Below are 19134 nucleotides of genomic sequence, written 5' to 3'. Positions count from 1 at the left end.
CTAACTGATTATCTAACTTAACAGATACATAGAAAACAACCTACCGTGAGAAGGAGTGGCACAGGATTCTGCTCGCAGCCCCAAAGTGGCAGAGGAGTCTCCAATGCCTCTGCTGCAGTCTCAGACTGTCGGGGTTTATATGCTCTCCAGGGAGAGACAGATGTTGGATTTCCCAAGAAGCCTTTCGAGTAAATTTTCCTGGGAATTTAGACCACACCTGTGTTTGTTCAGAGGATTTTTGCAAGGTCATGGGTGCAGTTTTACTACTCAATAATCTCCCCTTTCCTATTTATTGAACAGTTGTTGATAAATTTCACGTGAGCTGGCTTGAGTTTCTTTCCCAAATCATTCCATCTGTCCTTGCCCTCCTGATTGACAGAAAATACCAAAGTCCTGCAAAGTTCAGTACATGTATAAGCTCTGATTGCTCCTTGGAGCTCAGCACCTCCAGCCTAGGCTTTGTCCGCATATATCTATTCAGGAAGTCAGGAAAGGCTTTGAATATTGGTGTCAACGGTAATGAAGGAGCAAGAGCTTACTTTGAAGCAGAGTCTCAGAACAGGCAGCTGAACCGTTCCTTCTGTGTTCTCCCTGGAGAGAGGAGTGTTTGAATCCTCAGGAGTGCTACTGCAATATATACCCAGGCATAAATTTGCCCTTTGTTACAAACAAGGAATTCCACAGAAAATAGAAGTTTTCTTTTTTCATTCAGGGGGTATGTTCACACCCACCCTGAAATGGTTTGGCAGTTGTTTGTCATAGTTTCCCCAGAATTTCTTCCAAATTTGCTAACTTGCAGCATGGTATGTCAGGATCAGCCAACAGGGTCTGGTGACTTCCTTGATCATCTCATCAATCCCACCAGCTGCAGCTGCTGCTGCTCCAGCACCTACACGTGTTCCTGTTCCCAACAGAACATCTCTGGTGACATTGGATGGACTGGCGTGGCTCTGGGTACACTCAGATATTCACAGTCTGCCCTTCTGCAGCCTCCCATAACATCATTGCTATGGCCAGGCTACAAATATTCTCTTGCCTGATTGCCATGGCTGTGTAACAGCTTCATCCCAGCAGCCTGGGAAGGAGAAGGCTCTGCGGTTTCCTCAGAGCACCTGCCAGTACTTTAGGAGCCTACAGGAGAGCTGGAGAGAGACTTTGCAGAAGGACATGGAGCTGAGAGGTGAGCTGGGTTATGAGTTAATGTTTTTTCACAGTGGCAGGTGTGGGGCTGTGTTTGGAGTTCTGCTGAACACAAGGTTGATAACACAGAGAGGTTTCAGGTATTGCTGGGCAGAGCTTTCATGGAGCAAGCAGCATACTGCCATGCTGGCAAGGAGGCTGGGGGTACTTGGGAGGTTGGGAGGAGACACAGCCATGACAGGTGAGGCCAACTGGCCAGAGGGATATTCCAGAGCATGTGACATCATGCTGAGGGTATAAAGGGATGGGAGGGAGGAGGAAAGGGGGGGACATTTGGAGTGGTGAGTTTTGTCTTCGCAGGTAGTTCTGAGGCGGGATTACTTAGGGTACTAAGTAATTACTTAGGATTACCCTGCTTACTTAAGAGTTGACTGAACACATTTAATTCCATAGGAAACAGTGAAAGAATTCCTTGATATGCTTTACTTCTCCGCACAGATTTTGTTTTCCCTGTTAAAATGTCCCTTTCTCTGCCATGAGTTTTCCAGCTTTTCCCCTTCCAGTTCTTTCCTTGATCCCGGTGATCAGGGAGCGAGGGAGCGGCTGCGTGGGGTGTTGCTGCTAGCTGGGGTTAAACCACACCATTAGGACAAGGAGAATTGCTGCTGGCTGGGGCTTGGAGAAACCTGGGATAGTGGAAGGTGTCCCTGCCCATGGGAGGGCATGGAAGCAGCTGGTCATAAAGGTCCTTTTCAACCCAAAATATTTTGTCATTCAGTGACCATTCATTAATTTAAAGCTAAACTGGACTCATTTTCTTCCATTTCCAAAAGTCCAGGAATAATAGAATGATGAGTTGGTTGTTACAAGCAGAAGTATCCAGAAGAAGTGTGTTAGACCAAAGTTGGTTTAAACAAACTGGTTGAGTCATGTGGTTCCTTTTGCTCTGTTAACCTGGGACTGATGTGTTAAACAAAGTGGGGCAATATGACATAATCCTGAATTCACAGAACCAGTTGGACTCTTTGATGCAAAGGCCCCAACCCTCAAAGGATCAAGAGTGAGGACCTCAATGTTGGGAGTCTTGTTCCTGGATCCATGGGCATATCTTGTAAGCGCTATTGCCTCACTGGCCCACTTTGTTGATGGCCATTCACAGGTGAATAACTGGTGTCTGATGCTGACACTTGTGTGGCTGTTATGGCATCCTCTGATTGCATTTGGACACCCAATGTCCTGCAAGGATGCTCTGAGCACTGTGACTTTACTGGTGGTTGTAGAAATTTCAGTGAGAAGCAACTTGTGGTTTATAGAAGACGTGACCCTGCAATCCAGCACTGCAGCAAAGAACTTTCATTGCAAGCTCTTGCAAACTCCATGATGGGGCACACATTGATCTTTGACAATCATTGAATTCATTTCCCAAAATCAGTTTCCATCCATCTGTAGAAAATCTTTAGAAGCAGGGCAGAGAAGGAAGGTGTCCAAGGAGTGCATCACAGGAATTCAGCTCTGGCTGCTCAAAGCTTTCTGTGTATCTGATACCAAAGCCTGCCTGCCTGATACAACAGCTGCTGCTCTCAAGGTGCAGTTTCAAAAGCAAGCAAACCAAAGCCTGGCCCAGGATCACAGAATCATTGAATTGTTGTGTATTGAAGGGACTTCTCAGGATCTTCATGTCCAGGCTCCAGGCTCCAGCAGGATCAGCTGGAGCAGGTTGTCCATAAGGTTCTCTGCAGCATCTTCAGGTGTGTGGCACAGCACGTGGCAGCTGCATTCCTGAACACCTCCTCACCTGACCCCCAGGGGTTCTTGGCTGATATGCCTCTGTCAAAGTGCTGTTGCCCATCAGCAAGGGACATTTTGCCCAGGTGCAGGAAGTGAGGACCTCATTGCGGGAGTGTAATAGGAATGCACCCAGATTTACAACAGATAAGTAGTTCCTCAGAAATCAGAAGTTTAACTTTACAATCTAAGCTATTAAAGTTGCCCAACAGGAAAGTTTGTTTCCTGGATGGACCAAAGGAGCTTTGCCCAGCTGCTCTCTCAAGCAGAGGTCAGAGCATTCCACAGTCTTGATTCTCCTGTTTCCTTCTCTTTTGGGACAGCACACGGCAACATGCTCCATCCACAGAATGTGAACCCCTGGTGTTACTGGAAAAGGTCTAAGCCAGCTGCATGATCCAGCACTTGGCAGTGAAGAGGCTTGAGGCTGCAGTGTCTCCTCACAGCTCCCAGCAAACATAATTTCTCCTTAGTGGCTAAAATCCCTGTGATGCACCAGAGCCCAGAGCTCTCCCCAAAGAGGGACAGACACAGAGCAAAGAGCAAAATGACCCTGCCATGTCAGTGCAGCTGCATCTTCCCAGGGAACACAGGTGCTTCCCACCCCAGCGTGGGCATGGAGCAGCTCTGGGCTCAGCAGAGGGCTCCATCCCTATTCCCCAGTCACAGCAGGCTCAGCAGAAAACAGAGGCCATCCCAGCTGAAAGGTGCCTGGCAGCATGCTTGTGGAGCTGGGGCAGCCCTCTGCTCAGCTCCAAGCTGGGTTCCTGTGAGAAGCACAGAATTATTTCTGGTGGAAACGGACCTCTGGCATTGTGGAGTCCAACCTCTGACCAATCACCACCTGGCCAAGTGGACCAAGGCACTGAGTGCCACATCCAGTCTCCAGGCATTGGGATTCCACCACATCCTCCGTCAGTCCATTCCAATGGTGAATCACCCTTCATGGGAAGAAATTCCTCCTGATGTGCCACCAGAATCTCCCCTGGTGCAGGTTGAGGCCTTGCCCACTCATTGTCTCCCTGGTTGTGCAGCAGAAAATGCTGACCCCACCTGGCTACATCCCCTTTTCAGGGAGCTGGAGAGAGAAATAATCTCTCAGAGCCCCCACGTCTGGGCTAAAGAAGCCCAGCTGCCTCAGCTGCTCCTCACAGGCCTTTCCCTCCAGGGCCTTCAGCAGCTTCATGGCCTTTCTCTGCACAGCCTGCAGAGGTGGCCTCGGCCCGTGGATCCCGCCTGTCCAGATCCCTCTGCAGGGCCTTCCTGCCCTTCAGCAGGCTCAGTCTGCCACCAAACATGGTGGCATCTTGCTGAGAGTTCACTGGATCCCCTCATGCAGATGATCAGGAAAGCTATTAAACGGGACTAGGCCCGACACTGCTCCCTGGGCACAGCGCTTGTGGCCGGACGCCAGCTGGATGTGGCACTGTTCACCACGGCTCTCCGGGCCTGGACATCCAGACAGCTCCTGTCCCAGCCAAGAGAGCACCTCTCCAAGCTGTGGCCTGACAGCTTTTCCAGGAGAATGCTGTGGAGACTGTGCCAAAGGCTTTGATGAAGTCCAGGTCAACTTTTCTATAGCCTTCCCTGTCATCCCCAGGGCCGGTCATCTGGTCATTAAAGGAGATCGGGTTCACTAGGCAGGACCTGCCTTTCCTAAACCCCCGCTGGCTGGGCCTGGTGCCTTGGTTCTCTTGGATGTGCCCTGTGATCACACTCAGGACAATCTGCTCCAAAACCCTTCTGGGAAGCGAGGTCAGGTGCACATGCCTGTAGTTCCCCAGATTGCCCTTCCAGCCTTTCTTGTGCATGGGTGTCACAATGGCCAAACTCCAGGCATCTGGGCCCTCCCCAGTGACCCAGCAGTGATTAGAAGTGATGGAAAGCAACAGTCCTCAAGTATGAAATAAGGCAGAATGCAAGCTGCTCCTTTCCTCTGTTGGGCTTCCCATGTATTTCACAAGCTTGCTGTGGATGGCAGGGCATTTCTGATTACTGCCAGGGCTGAAGGTGCTGGGAAGAGCCTGGGAAGTTGACAGAGGTGGCACTGGTGGCGTTGGTGTGTTGGTTTTGCACAGGCTGGTTCTTGGGAGTGGGAGGGCCAGTGAGGTGTCTTCTTTGAGAAGGTTCTAGGTGCTTCCTCCAGGTCCAGCAGACCCAATCCTTGGTGGCTCTGTAGATTGACATTCTGCTGGCCACAACTGGGCCATTTAGAGATGTTGGTAACACCTCTGCAATGAAAGAAGACTCTCCAAACAAATTGTGCTGTGTAGTTTGTGCTTCAGCCGGAGAAGAGGAGGAGGTGCTCCAGGCACCAGAGCCAAGATTCCTCAGCAAGCCGTGGTATGACCATGGCGAAGCCGCTGTTCCTCTGCATCTCCTGGGGATCCACGGGGGATGCAGAGATCCACCCACAGCCCATGGGGATCCATGGGGCATGCAGAGATCCACCCACAGCCCATTTCAGAGGTGCCCATGCTAGGCCAGGGGGATGCCTGGAGGAGGCTGTGATCCACTGGATGACACGGTGAAGAGAGGGGCCCCCTGCTCCCCTGCTGGAGCAGCCTGTCCCTGGAGAACTGCACCCTATGGAAGGATGAGCCATGCCAGGGCAGTTTTGGGAGCAATGTGTGCCTGTGGGAGGGACTCATGTTGCAGCAGTTTTGGTTGGACTGCTGCTTGTGAGAGTGGAGCCACACTGGAGAAGTTCAAGGAGAACTGTGTCCTGTGGGAAGGACCCCATGGTGGAGAAGGGGAGGGACTCCTCTCCCTGAGCATAGGAAGAAAATCTTGGCTGATGAACTGACCAAACCCCCTCCACTCTGTCTCCCTGTGCTATTGGTGGAAAGGAGGGAAGGCTTAGGGAAGAAAAGGTGTTTTCAAGTGCTGTTTTACTTCTCATTATCCTCCTCTGATGGTGGTAGTAATAAACTCACTTTCTGTCTCTAAGTTGAACAAGATTTGCCCTTGGAGTGTTTTCTCCCAGTCCTTATCTCAACTCATAAATCCTTTAATAATTTTTTTCTCTGCTCTGTCCAGCTGTAACAGGGAAGGCTGCGTGAGCAGCTTTTGTGGGTGCCTGGTGTTTGGCCAGTGTCAAACCACGACAGTTGGTCAAGCAGCCAGGGGCTCCAGAGCCTGGAAATCGAGGGCAGTGAGGCATGGCAGGAGTGATGGTGAGGATGAGTGTGGTCTCACAACAAAGCCATTGTGCAGTGGTGGGTGAGCAAGTCAGAGGGTGCCGTACCCTGAGGCACAGCAGAGGTGTCTGCAGAGGTGCCTCAGCCTGAAATCACTCTGATGCTTTCATCCCATCAGGGCCTGTGTCAGCATTTGATCCCAGCAGAAAAAATCCATCCAGGCAGAGGACCTGGGGTGGCAGGAGCTGTCCAGCAAAGGGGTGAGAGTGATGTGCTCACTTTGTTCTCCTAAAAGCAAAACCTTCTCCTAGGGGTCTGTGCAGCCCAGCTGGCACCAGGCAGGGCTCTTGCTGCTGTGGCCATGGCAGCTGGAGGCAGCAGGAGCAGAACTCCACGGTGCTCCCAGGCCGTGCCCCGTGTCTGCCCTGGGGTCTGGTGCCCTGTGCTCAGGTGTGCAGAGCCCCCAGAGCTGCCCCTGGGCAATGGGCCTGGCCTCTGGCTGCTGGCCCAGTGTCCCAGGATCCTGCAGCACATCCGGCAGCCCCAGTGGGGCTCTCCAAAGCTCAGGGCAGCTGCAGTGGCCCAGGGTGCAGCTCTTTATGCAGCTGAGGCAGGCCTGCAGCTCTGCTGGCTGCGGTCACAGCTGGGTCACCAGCACACCTGGGGACACCTGCATGGGGCTGCCTCACTCTGCACATCCACCAGAACCTGTGTTTTACTGCAGCCCCCAAACAGCTTGGTCCTGGCTGAGCACTGAGACCCAGTAGGATGATGAACAACAGCTCCTGAGCTGAGAAGTCCAGTCCCAAGCTGGCACCTCTGAAAGTGACACAGCTTGCATGAGCTGTTGGCACCCTGGCCCTCTTTGTTCATGCCATTCACAGGAGAATAACTGGTGTCTGATGCTGACACTTGTGTGGCTGTTATGGCATCCTCTGATTGCATTTGGACACCCAATGTCCTGCAAGGATGCTCTGGACACTGTGACTTTACTGGTGGTTGTAGAAATTTCAGTGAGAGGCAACTTGGGTTTTTTAGAAGACATGACCCTGCAATCCAGCACTGCAGCAAAGAACTTTTATTGTAAGCTCTTGCAAACTCCATGATGTGGCACACATTGATCTTTGACAATCATTGAATACATTTCCCCAAGTCAGTTTCCCATCAATCTGCAGAAAAGCTTCAGAGGCAGGGCAGAGAATGAAGGTGTCCAAGGAGTGCATCACAGGAATTCAGCTCTGGCTGCTCTGTGTATCTGATGCCAAAGCCTGCCTGTCTGATACAACAGCTGCTGCTCTCAAGGTACAGTTTCAAAAGCAAGCAAACCAAAGCCTGGCCCAGGATCACAGGATCATTGAATTGTTCTGGTTTGGATCTCTAAGAGGCTTGGAGAGGGTCTTTGGACAAGGGTTTGGAATGACAGGACAAGAGGGAATGGTTTCACCCTGATGGAGGGCAGGGATAGATGCGATAATATAAAGAAGTAAATTACTGTGAGCCAGCTGTGGTATGAGTAAAGGTTACCTAGAGCTGTTTTGACTGCCCCATCCCTGGAAGCATTCCAGGCCAGGCTGGGGAGGGCTTGGAAAGACCTAGTGTAGTGGAAGGTGTCCCCGCAATGGCAGGCAGGTCAGAATGAGATGATCTTTAAGGCTTCATGATCCCATCAAAACCAACCTATTCTGTGATTCTGTGATGTGTATGAAAAACCACACAGCCTTTTCCATTGAGGATGTGAGGCTTATTGCCTGGGACATGCTTTGTTGAACAGACTAACTTTTTTCTTCCCCCCGTAGAGCTTGGTCAACCTCTCCTCCAGCTCCCCCAGGCTGAGGTTCTCTACCTTGTTCTTGCTGTTCTCAGCAATAGCCCCCCAAGCCTTCATGGTCTTTTTACCCACCAGACAGCAGGTAGCTGACCAGATATGGCTAGGTCTGTTAATCCTCCCTTCGGCAATGTTAATGTTCCCAGGCACAGCACCCGTGATCACGTAGGTGGTGTTACAGCCCTGGCTTATTTTGGACATAGTTTTAGACTCGTACACTGACCACTGTCCCTTTTTGAGACTCTTGTCCTGGGGCACTATGTTGGTGAGGCTGAAGGTAGCTGTCTTGTTTTCCACACCATCTTGATGGCCAGTGGGATTCAAATGGCCAAGGTCCAAGCCCTTCAGTCCTTTGTAGTCGGCAGGAACAGCCTGGCTCTCTTTGATTTGATCTGAAGTGAACTTGTGTTGATCCATGAGGACTGACTCTCTTTCCATTTCTTTAAGATTATTTTTACCTATGAGCTGGACAGGGAAAGAGAAAGAGGTGTTAAAATGGATAACTGGGGTAATGGAGATTTCCCTGGTGCAGAAGTCTCTGATGGCAAATGTTGTGATGTGTTTTGTTTTATTAATATTATTATTGTTTGATTTGTAATTTCCTTGTGCTGCTCCTTGGTCTCTGTCCTTTTCCCAGAACTTCATTTAGTCCTCCTGGCAGGAAATGCCATTCCCTTCCTAAAAACTGCCTTCTCTCTCGAAACTTCTCTGTCAGTTTACTATTTCTCTAAACTTCATTAATTCACTGAAACTGTCCATTTACCTTGGGATTCTTCATTGGGTGATATTTGAATGCCCGCCTTGTATGTTATCTCTAGCTTTCCTGATTTGTTGAATTCTGAATCCTGTCCTGTGACCCTCCCCCGGTATATAAGCTTTTGTCTGCCCCAGATTGGGGTCCTGGAGAAGCCAAAAGGGGGACAGTAACATCAAATAAAAGTACCCCAGGATCTGTGACTGCTGCTTCTGTTTTTGCGCTGTGACCTCCCTGGCAGCTGGGAAATAAGCAGAGTAGAGAGGGGCTGTGGCTGCCTGTTACCACCTAGCCAGGACAAGCTACAGGCAAAGATCCCATTTTTTCTCATCTCAGTGTAGGGAAACATATGAATCTCAGAGAAAACATACACACGACCCTCCCGCATGAAGGCAAGAGCTTTCAAGAAGAAGTAGCTCAGAATGTGACTGCTCTCAGTTTTCCTTGTGACCTTTGAGATCCAGCCTGCAGCCTGTGCTGAGAGCACGGGTGGATGCATGAGACAAGGAGCATTTCCCTCTCCTAGGATGGAAAGGTGACTTTGGCGAGACACCTCCCCTGACAAATCTGCTTCCCTTTTCTCCTGTTTCCACAGCCCAAACTTACCCAGGGCTCTCCCTGGGTCACCTCACACCATGCTATGATTCTGTAATTGTATGTGTAAAATGACTAATATGTGTTTTCCACGACTGGTGTACCCTAGTCCTGGAATACCAGAGGTTGCCTCCTGTAACCCCAGACACAAGGAGATGTGTCAGGAAATCAGTCCTGGTGCTGAGGTTTCCCCTGGGAGGGCTGCAGCTCATTCAAGGAGGAACAGTTTTGCTCAGTAAGCAAGAAGATCTCAATGCGAATGGAATCTGTTACAGCAGTGCTGGGAATATGTCTCAGAGCTGATCTGGGCAAGGGAGAATTTTCTGCAGCATCACTGGAAAGAAGTTACAAATGATCAGCCTCTGAGAGGGGCCTGTAACCTCAAAATAGTTCCGAGGAAATGAAATACTCCAAAAAGGCCTCAAGAGAAAGTTTTTAAAATAAAAGATATTTTTCAGGTGTCCTGTGTCCAGGGTTTATTAAGATAAGGCCAGTGATGGGTTTGGAGCATTTTGTTCTGGTGGCAAGTGGCCTGTCCCATGCAGGGGGTTTGGACTGACATGATATTTAACATTCCTTCCAACACAAACGACTCTATGATTCTATGATCCTATAAAAATCCAGATATTTTTATCCCTCCCATGCATGGAGGCTGCAGTGGTACAAAGCCAGATTAGTGGCCTGTGTTCATGTGAGTAAGAAGTGCAAACAGTTATTTTTTTCACAACTTAAATACCTTGTTGTTCATCTTTAGGGAAGCATATTTAGCCTTCCACTGGAATTGGACCTTAAGATCTTGCACATTTTCACCAAAAGCTCTCGTCCTATTCTGCTCATAGCAAGGTCCTGAATTTGCGGTTCTTCTGTTCATTAACTTGCCTGGCCTGTTCTACTGAAGTTTGTCTGAAGGACATTTGTGAGGGCTCTAGAGTTTACGGAGTTCTGCCTGTCTGCTGGATCCTTCTGGACCAAGCCTGAGCCAAAGGTGCTCAGGGGTCACTGCCCATGCATGGAGATCCCACCCTACTGAATGGAAAAACACTGATGCTCCTGACTTTGCACTGCCTGAAATGTCACTCCAGAAATCCCTCCCCAGTTAACATGACCCTCTCATCTCCAGTGTTTATTCTACTGAGGCTTTGTCCCTGGGCTATCTCACCCCCTTCTGAGTTTCTCCTCACTCCTTTCACAAAGCCTCTTTGACTCTTCACTGGGAGCAGAGAAGCTCTGCCAGGGATGCAGAACAGCCCAGGGCCAAGTGGGGATCAGATGCCAGCAGGACTGTTGGTCCCTCCCGTTTCGCCTCTCCTGGATGCCTTTCCCCATCCCTTGGTCACCCAGCACAGCAGGGCACAGGGAGGGGAAGCATTTGACTTTGTCATGTCATGCAAAGCAATCTGATTTGCTGTTCCTGTCAGGTGAAGGCAGAGAGCTGGGCACCTTTGTGATGTGATTGATCTCATGCTCCTGCTGATGTCTCAGATGCATCAGAGGAACCATGTGGTTCAGAAGATTGAAGTAAAATGAGGAGAATGCTATCCAGTGTATCCACATGCATGTGTGTAGTGGGCTGGCACAAAATGGAAATGGTTATTTTTATATTGCTTTTAAAGACAACAGGTGATATGCTGTTAGGAGGACACTCACCTGGGGCTCAACAAACCATGGCATATCTGTTGTCTTCCCAGATCCAGGCTTGTATTTGTAAGCAGAGTACACTGGAATTCTCCTGTCTCTGTCGTACAGGGTGGCATAGCGATGCAAGTTCCTGAAGCGCTGACAGATCCAGGCTGGGTTATTTGGCTTCAGGACATCATTGGGTGGGGTCCCCGCATAGAAGAACTGAGGACAAGTTGCAAAGGACTTCACCACCTCGCTGTGTCCCAGCCAGAGGCAGCTGGCCAACACCTGCAGCAGCAGCAGCCCCAGCATGGTGGGAGGATTTCAGTGAAGGGCTCTTGCTCCCCTGGAAGGCAAATGCAGAGGGACACTCAGCTTGGAGAGAGCTGGACATGGCCTGGGGCCTTTTGTGCAAGGGGACAGAGCTGGCAGAGGAGGGGATTAGGAGAGACCAGGAAAGGAATAATTTCTGTCCTCCTGCATATGGAGAAATCACAAGGGCAATAAGGCTGAAACATAAAAGAGGGTTTTATCCTCTGAGTTTCTGCTGCCCAGAGGAGGCAGCAGTGGGAGAAGTCAGCCTGTAGGAGGAAAGAGCCAAACCCACCAGGACTGCAATCAGCTCTCACAGCAAAGGGATCTTGCACCTGAGGCACAGCCCTGGCACAAGGTCACATCTTCCCACCTCCCTCCTGCTCTCAGCACCTTCCCACAGCAGACACCTGCAGCTGGGCATGGATTCTGCTCAGCCCCCTGCCATGCTGAGCTGGGCTTTCATCTCATGGGGCATGGGGCAGGCAAAGAACAGCAATGCTGCACTTCCTACAGGTCTCTGGCCCCATCCAGGTTCACACAGACACTCAGCTCTTGCAGTCACACCCAATACTGAAGCCCAACTGATCCACCTGGGGTCCTGCCTCTCAGCTGACTTTGGGCCATGGCTGTGCTGCTGCTCACCTTGCATTTCCACGTTATCCAACCCCAGACTCTGGACATGCAGACACATGGAGAGAACAAATGAAGGGGCCAAGCAGATGGCAGCAGCAAGCATGAGGGATAACACCTCTATCCTATCAGCTCAGTGGCTGCTGCAATGCAAGCACTGAGGGGCAGCTCTTCCCATGCTTGCTTGGGATTCCTGCTGATGCCCATCTTCAGCTTTGCTGATTGATTTCCCTGTACAGGCAAAGGCACCATTGCAAGAATTTCTTGGACAGCCAGCTGTCCTGTTAAGCCTTTCTCAGGGCTGATGTGATTTTCAGCAGTCAGTAACATCATTCCTTTATGAGAAAACTGCTGAAAAGCTCCCTGGGATGCTGGAAATCAAGCAAGGGGCTGTGTTTCCTTCCAGCGGCAGCACAGGATTGGGAGAGCAGGGATGCTTCCATTTGCATTGCCAGACATTTAATGTGGAGTGATTTAATACCATCAGCATTTGGAATAAGGCAGCTGGGACAGGCAGGTAAAAGGGTTCCTGGCAGAGCAAGCTGCCACAGCCTCTAAAGCACAAAGCCCACCTTGGGCTGGGAAGGGGCTGAGCTCAGCACTGCTGAAGGCTTGACAAGGCACCTTGCACATTTGCTCTTTTCTTCTTCTTCTCCCTGACCCCCATCTCTCCGTTTCCACTGGATTCAGGATGTTGAGCTGCACACAGCCCTGCTCTGACCCAAGATAGCTATCTGGTCCTTTTTCCCCTGTCTAGCCCTGAATCAGGAACTCGGTGATCAATGAGCTGGAAATTTAGAACTGCAACTACAAGCTCTCTTGTAGTAAAACTGCTCTTTGCAGTACACAGTAGAGCATGCCCAAAGCCGCCCCAAATCAAGCAGAGAAGAGGCTGCAAAGTCCTTCTGCATGACCCACTCCATGAGACTGAAACATATCCAACTAACTGATTATCTAACTTAACAGATACATAGAAAACAACCTACCGTGAGAAGGAGTGGCACAGGATTCTGCTCGCAGCCCCAAAGTGGCAGAGGAGTCTCCAATGCCTCTGCTGCAGTCTCAGACTGTCGGGGTTTATATGCTCTCCAGGGAGAGACAGATGTTGGATTTCCCAAGAAGCCTTTCGAGTAAATTTTCCCGGGAATTTAGACCACACCTGTGTTTGTTCAGAGGATTTTTGCAAGGTCATGGGTGCAGTTTTACTACTCAATAATCTCCCCTTTCCTATTTATTGAACAGTTGTTGATAAATTTCACGTGAGCTGGCTTGAGTTTCTTTCCCAAATCATTCCATCTGTCCTTGCCCTCCTGATTGACAGAAAATACCAAAGTCCTGCAAAGTTCAGTACATGTATAAGCTCTGATTGCTCCTTGGAGCTCAGCACCTCCAGCCTAGGCTTTGTCCGCATATATCTATTCGGGAAGTCAGGAAAGGCTTTGAATATTGGTGTCAACGGTAATGAAGGAGCAAGAGCTTACTTTAAAGCAGAGTCTCAGAACAGGCAGCTGAACCGTTCCTTCTGTGTTCTCCCTAGAGAGGAGTGTTTGAATCCTCAGGAGTGCCACTGCAATATATACCCAGGCATAAATTTGCCCTTTGTTACAAACAAGGAATTCCACAGAAAATAGAAGTTTTCTTTTTTCATTCAGGGGGTATGTTCACACCCACCCTGAAATGGTTTGGCAGTTGTTTGTCATAGTTTCCCCAGAATTTCTTCCAAATTTGCTAACTTGCAGCATGGTATGTAAGGATCAGCCAACAGGGTCTGGTGACTTCCTTGATCATCTCATCAATCCCACCAGCTGCAGCTGCTGCTGCTCCAGCACCTACACGTGTTCCTGTTCCCAACAGAACATCTCTGGTGACATTGGATGGACTGGCGTGGCTCTGGGTACACTCAGATATTCACAGTCTGCCCTTCTGCAGCCTCCCATAACATCATTGCTATGGCCAGGCTACAAATATTCTCTTGCCTGATTGCCATGGCTGTGTAACAGCTTCATCCCAGCAGCCTGGGAAGGAGAAGGCTCTGCAGTTTCCTCAGAGCACCTGCCAGTACTTTAGGAGCCTACAGGAGAGCTGGAGAGAGGCTTTGCAGAAGGACATGGAGCTGAGAGGTGAGCTGGGTTATGAGTTAATGTTTTTTCACAGTGGCAGGTGTGGGGCTGTGTTTGGAGTTCTGCTGAACACATGGTTGATAACACAGAGAGGTTTCAGGTATTGCTGGGCAGAGCTTTCATGGAGCAAGCAGCATACTGCCATGCTGGCAAGGAGGCTGGGGGTACTTGGGAGGTTGGGAGGAGACACAGCCATGACAGGTGAGGCCAACTGGCCAGAGGGATATTCCAGAGCATGTGACATCATGCTGAGGGTATAAAGGGATGGGAGGGAGGAGGAAAGGGGGGGACATTTGGAGTGGTGAGTTTTGTCTTCGCAGGTAGTTCTGAGGCGGGATTACTTAGGGTACTAAGTAATTACTTAGGATTACCCTGTTTACTTAGAGTTGACTGAACACATTTCATTCCATAGGAAACAGTGAAAGAATTCCTTGATATGCTTTACTTCTCCGCACAGATTTTGTTTTCCCTGTTAAAATGTCCCTTTCTCTGCCATGAGTTTTCCAGCTTTTCCCCTTCCAGTTCTTTCCTTGATCCCGGTGATCAGGGAGCGAGGGAGCGGCTGCGTGGGGTGTTGCTGCTAGCTGGGGTTAAACCACACCATTAGGACAAGGAGAATTGCTGCTGGCTGGGGCTTGGAGAAACCTGGGATAGTGGAAGGTGTCCCTGCCCATGGGAGGGCATGGAAGCAGCTGGTCATAAAGGTCCTTTTCAACCCAAAATATTTTGTCATTCAGTGACCATTCATTAATTTAAAGCTAAACTGGACTCATTTTCTTCCATTTCCAAAAGTCCAGGAATAATAGAATGATGAGTTGGTTGTTACAAGCAGAAGTATCCAGAAGAAGTGTGTTAGACCAAAGTTGGTTTAAACAAACTGGTTGAGTCATGTGGTTCCTTTTGCTCTGTTAACCTGGGACTGATGTGTTAAACAAAGTGGGGCAATATGACATAATCCTGAATTCACAGAACCAGTTGGACTCTTTGATGCAAAGGCCCCAACCCTCAAAGGATCAAGAGTGAGGACCTCAATGTTGGGAGTCTTGTTCCTGGATCCATGGGCATATCTTGTAAGCGCTATTGCCTCGCTGGCCCACTTTGTTGATGGCCATTCACAGGTGAATAACTGGTGTCTGATGCTGACACTTGTGTGGCTGTTATGGCATCCTCTGATTGCATTTGGACACCCAATGTCCTGCAAGGATGCTCTGAGCACTGTGACTTTACTGGTGGTTGTAGAAATTTCAGTGAGAAGCAACTTGTGGTTTATAGAAGACGTGACCCTGCAATCCAGCACTGCAGCAAAGAACTTTCATTGCAAGCTCTTGCAAACTCCATGATGGGGCACACATTGATCTTTGACAACCATGGAATTCATTTCCCCAAATCAGTTTCCATCAATCTGTAGAAAATCTGCAGAAGCAGGGCAGAGAAGGAAGGTGTCCAAGGAGTGCATCACAGGAATTCAGCTCTGGCTGCTCAAAGCTTTCTGTGTATCTGATACCAAAGCCTGCCTGCCTGATACAACAGCTGCTGCTCTCAAGGTGCAGTTTCAAAAGCAAGCAAAGCAAAGCCTGGCCCAGGATCAGAGAATCACTGAATTGTTGTGTATTGAAGGGACTTCTCAGGATCTTCATGTCCAGGCTCCAGGCTCCAGCAGGATCAGCTAGAGAAGGTTGTCCATAAGGTTCTCTGCAGCATCTTCAGGTGTGTGGCACAGCACGTGGCAGCTGCATTCCTGAACACCTCCTCACCTGACCCCCAGGGGTTCTTGGCTGATATGCCTCTGTCAAAGTGCTGTTGCCCATCAGCAAGGGACATTTTGCCCAGGTGCAGGAAGTGAGGACCTCATTGCGGGAGTGTAATAGGAATGCACCCAGATTTACAACAGATAAGTAGTTCCTCAGAAATCAGAAGTTTAACTTTACAATCTAAGCTATTAAAGTTGCCCAACAGGAAAGTTTGTTTCCTGGATGGACCAAAGGAGCTTTGCCCAGCTGCTCTCTCAAGCAGAGGTCAGAGCATTCCACAGTCTTGATTCTCCTGTTTCCTTCTCTTTTGGGACAGCACACGGCAACATGCTCCATCCACAGAATGTGAACCCCTGGTGTTACTGGAAAAGGTCTAAGCCAGCTGCATGATCCAGCACTTGGCAGTGAAGAGGCTTGAGGCTGCAGTGTCTCCTCACAGCTCCCAGCAAACATAATTTCTCCTTAGTGGCTAAAATCCCTGTGATGCACTGGAGCCCAGAGCTGTCCCCAGAGAGGTACAGACACAGAGCAAAGTGCAAAATGACCCTGCCATGTCAGTGCAGCTGCATCTTCCCAGGGAACGCAGGGGCTTCCCACCCCAGCGTGGGCATGGAGCAGCTCTGGGCTCAGCAGAGGGCTCCATCCCTATTCCCCAGTCACAGCAGGCTCAGCAGAAAACAGAGGCCATCTCAGCTGAAAGGTGCCTGGCAGCATGCTTGTGGAGCTGGGGCAGCCCTCTGCTCAGCTCCAAGCTGGGTTCCTGTGAGAAGCACAGAATTATTTCTGTTGGAAACGGACCTCTGGCATTGTGGAGTCTAACCTCTGACCAATCACTACCTGGCCAAGTGGACCATGGCACTGAGTGCCACGTCCAGTCTCCAGGCATTGGGATTCCACCACATCCTCCGTCAGTCCATTCCAATGGTGAATCACCCTTCATGGGAAGAAATTCCTCCTGATGTGCCACCAGAATCTCCCCTGGTGCAGGTTGAGGCCTTGCCCACTCATTGTCTCCCTGGTTGTGCAGCAGAAAATGCTGACCCCACATGGCTACACCCCCTTTTCAGGGAGCTGGAGAGAGAAATAATCTCTCAGAGCCCCCAGCCCCCACGTCTGGGCTAAAGAAGCCCAGCTGCCTCAGCTGCTCCTCACAGGCCTTTCCCTCCAGGGCCTTCAGCAGCTTCATGGCCTTTCTCTGCACTGCCTGCAGAAGTGGCCTCGGCCCGTGGATCCCGCCTGTCCAGATCCCTCTGCAGGGCCTTCCTGCCCTTCAGCAGGCTCAGTCTGCCACCAAACATGGTGGCATCTTGCTGAGAGTTCACTGGATCCCCTCATGCAGATGATCAGGAAAGCTATTAAACGGGACTAGGCCCGACACTGCTCCCTGGGCACAGCGCTTGTGGCCGGACGCCAGCTGGATGTGGCACTGTTCACCAAGGCTCTCCGGGCCTGGACATCCAGACAGCTCCTGACCCAGCCAAGAGAGCACCTCTCCAAGCTGTGGCCTGACAGCTTTTCCAGGAGAATGCTGTGGAGACTGTGCCAAAGGCTTTGATGAAGTCCAGGTCAACTTTTCTATAGCCTTCCCTGTCATCCCCAGGGCCGGTCATCTAGTCATCAAAGGAGATCGGGTTCACTAGGCAGGACCTGCCTTTCCTAAACCCCCGCTGGCTGGGCCTGGTGCCTTGGTTCTCCTGGATGTGCCCTGTGATCACACTCAGGACAATCTGCTCCAAAACCCTTCTGGGAAGCGAGGTCAGGTGCACACGCCTGTAGTTCCCCAGATTGCCCTTCCAGCCTTTCTTGTGCATGGGTGTCACAATGGCCAAACTCCAGGCATCTGGGCCCTCCCCAGTGTCCCAGCAGTGATTAGAAGTGATGGAAAGCAACAGTCCTCAAGTATGAAATAAGGCAGAATGCAAGCTGCTCCTTTCCTCTGTTGGGATTCCTATGTATTTCACAAGCTTGCTGTGGATGGCAGGGCATTTCTGATTACTGCCAGGGCTGAAGGTGCTGGGAAGAGCCTGGGAAGTTGACAGAGGTGGCACTGGTGGCGTTGGTGTGTTGGTTTTGCACAGGCTGGTTCTTGGGAGTGGGAGGGCCAGTGAGGTGTCTTCTTTGAGAAGGTTCTAGGTGCTTCCTCCAGGTCCAGCAGACCCAATCCTTGGTGGCTCTGTAGATTGACATTCTGCTGGCCACAACTGGGCCATTTAGAGATGTTGGTAACACCTCTGCAATGAAAGAAGACTCTCCAAACAAATTGTGCTGTGTAGTTTGTGCTTCAGCCGGAGAAGAGGAGGAGGTGCTCCAGGCACCAGAGCCAAGATTCCTCAGCAAGCCGTGGTATGACCATGGCGAAGCCGCTGTTCCTCTGCATCTCCTGGGGATCCACGGGCGATGCAGAGATCCACCCACAGCCCATGGGGATCCATGGGGCATGCAGAGATCCACCCACAGCCCATTTCAGAGGTGCCCATGCTAGGCCAGGGGGATGCCTGGAGGAGGCTGTGATCCACTGGATGACACGGTGAAGAGAGGGGCCCCCTGCTCCCCTGCTGGAGCAGCCTGTCCTTGGAGAACTGCACCCTATGGAAGGATGAGCCATGCCAGGCCAGTTTTGGGAGGAACGTGTGCCTGTGGGAGGGACTCATGTTGCAGCAGTTTTGGTTGGACTGCTGCTTGTGAGAGTGGAGCCACATTGGAGAAGTTCAAGGAGAACTGTGTCCTGTGGGAAGGACCCCATGGTGGAGAAGGGGAGGGACTCCCCTCCCTGAGCATAGGAAGAAAATCTTGGCTGATGAACTGACCAAACCCCCTCCACTCTGTCTCCCTGTGCTATTGGTGGAAAGGAGGGAAGGCTTGGGGAAGAAAAGGTGTTTTCAAGTGCTGTTTTACTTCTCATTATCCTCCTCTGATGGTGGTAGTAATAAACTCACTTTCTGCCTCTAAGTTGAACAAGATTTGCCCTTGGAGTGTTTTCTCCCAGTCCTTATCTCAACTCATAAATCCTTTAATAATTTTTTTCTCTGCTCTGTCCAGCTGTAACAGGGAAGGCTGCGTGAGCAGCTTTTGTGGGTGCCTGGTGTTTGGCCAGTGTCAAACCACGACAGTTGGTCAAGCAGCCAGGGGCTCCAGAGCCTGGAAATCGAGGGCAGTGAGGCATGGCAGGAGTGATGGTGAGGATGAGTGTGGTCTCACAACAAAGCCATTGTGCAGAGGTGGGTGAGCAAGTCAGAGGGTGCCGTACCCTGAGGCACAGCAGAGGTGTCTGCAGAGGTGCCTCAGCCTGAAATCACTCTGATGCTTTGATCCCATCAGGGGCTGTGTCAGCATTTGATCCCAGCAGAAAAAATCCATCCAGGCACAGGACCTGGGGTGGCAGGAGCTGTCCAGCAAAGGGGTGAGAGTGATGTGCTCACTTTGCTCTCCTAAAAAGCAAAACCTTCTCCTAGGGGTCTGT

The 19134-nt window shown here is 50.5% G+C and overlaps 2 protein-coding genes across 2 annotated transcripts in view; both read right to left on the bottom strand.

The window, feature by feature from the left end:
• The window catches only part of LOC119708124 (endonuclease domain-containing 1 protein-like), a 13767-nt gene extending 2872 nt beyond the window's left edge, over positions 1–10895 (bottom strand). The window contains exon 1 of the mRNA XM_038154093.1: positions 10886–10895. The gene's annotated coding sequence lies outside the window, so the exon portion shown is untranslated. The remainder of the gene's footprint in view (positions 1–10885) is intronic.
• On the bottom strand, positions 7807–13194 carry LOC119708123 (endonuclease domain-containing 1 protein-like). Its single transcript, XM_038154092.1, has 3 exons — positions 12790–13194; positions 10886–11204; positions 7807–8355 (listed from the first exon to the last, which is right to left on the bottom strand). Exons 2-3 carry the CDS (start codon positions 11168–11170, stop codon positions 7807–7809), a joined length of 834 nt encoding a protein of 277 aa, XP_038010020.1. The 5' UTR covers positions 11171–11204; positions 12790–13194.
• Positions 13195–19134: the final 5940 nt, after the last annotated feature.

Source organism: Motacilla alba, chromosome 1A, assembly GCF_015832195.1.
Source record: "Motacilla alba alba isolate MOTALB_02 chromosome 1A, Motacilla_alba_V1.0_pri, whole genome shotgun sequence".
In the NCBI taxonomy this organism is placed as follows: Eukaryota; Metazoa; Chordata; class Aves; order Passeriformes; family Motacillidae; genus Motacilla; species Motacilla alba.
The sequence above is the reverse complement of the archived record's forward strand: the minus strand, read 5'-3'. Positions and strand labels throughout refer to the sequence as shown.

Coding starts and splice junctions, on each gene's coding strand:
- LOC119708123 (XM_038154092.1), bottom strand. CDS start 11,170: ATGCTGGGGCTGCTGCTGCTGCAGGTGTTGGCCAGCTGCCTCTGGCTG. Junction 8,356..10,885: donor CATGGTTTGTTGAGCCCCAG/GTGAGTGTCCTC, acceptor TTCCCTGTCCAG/CTCATAGGTAAAAATAATCT.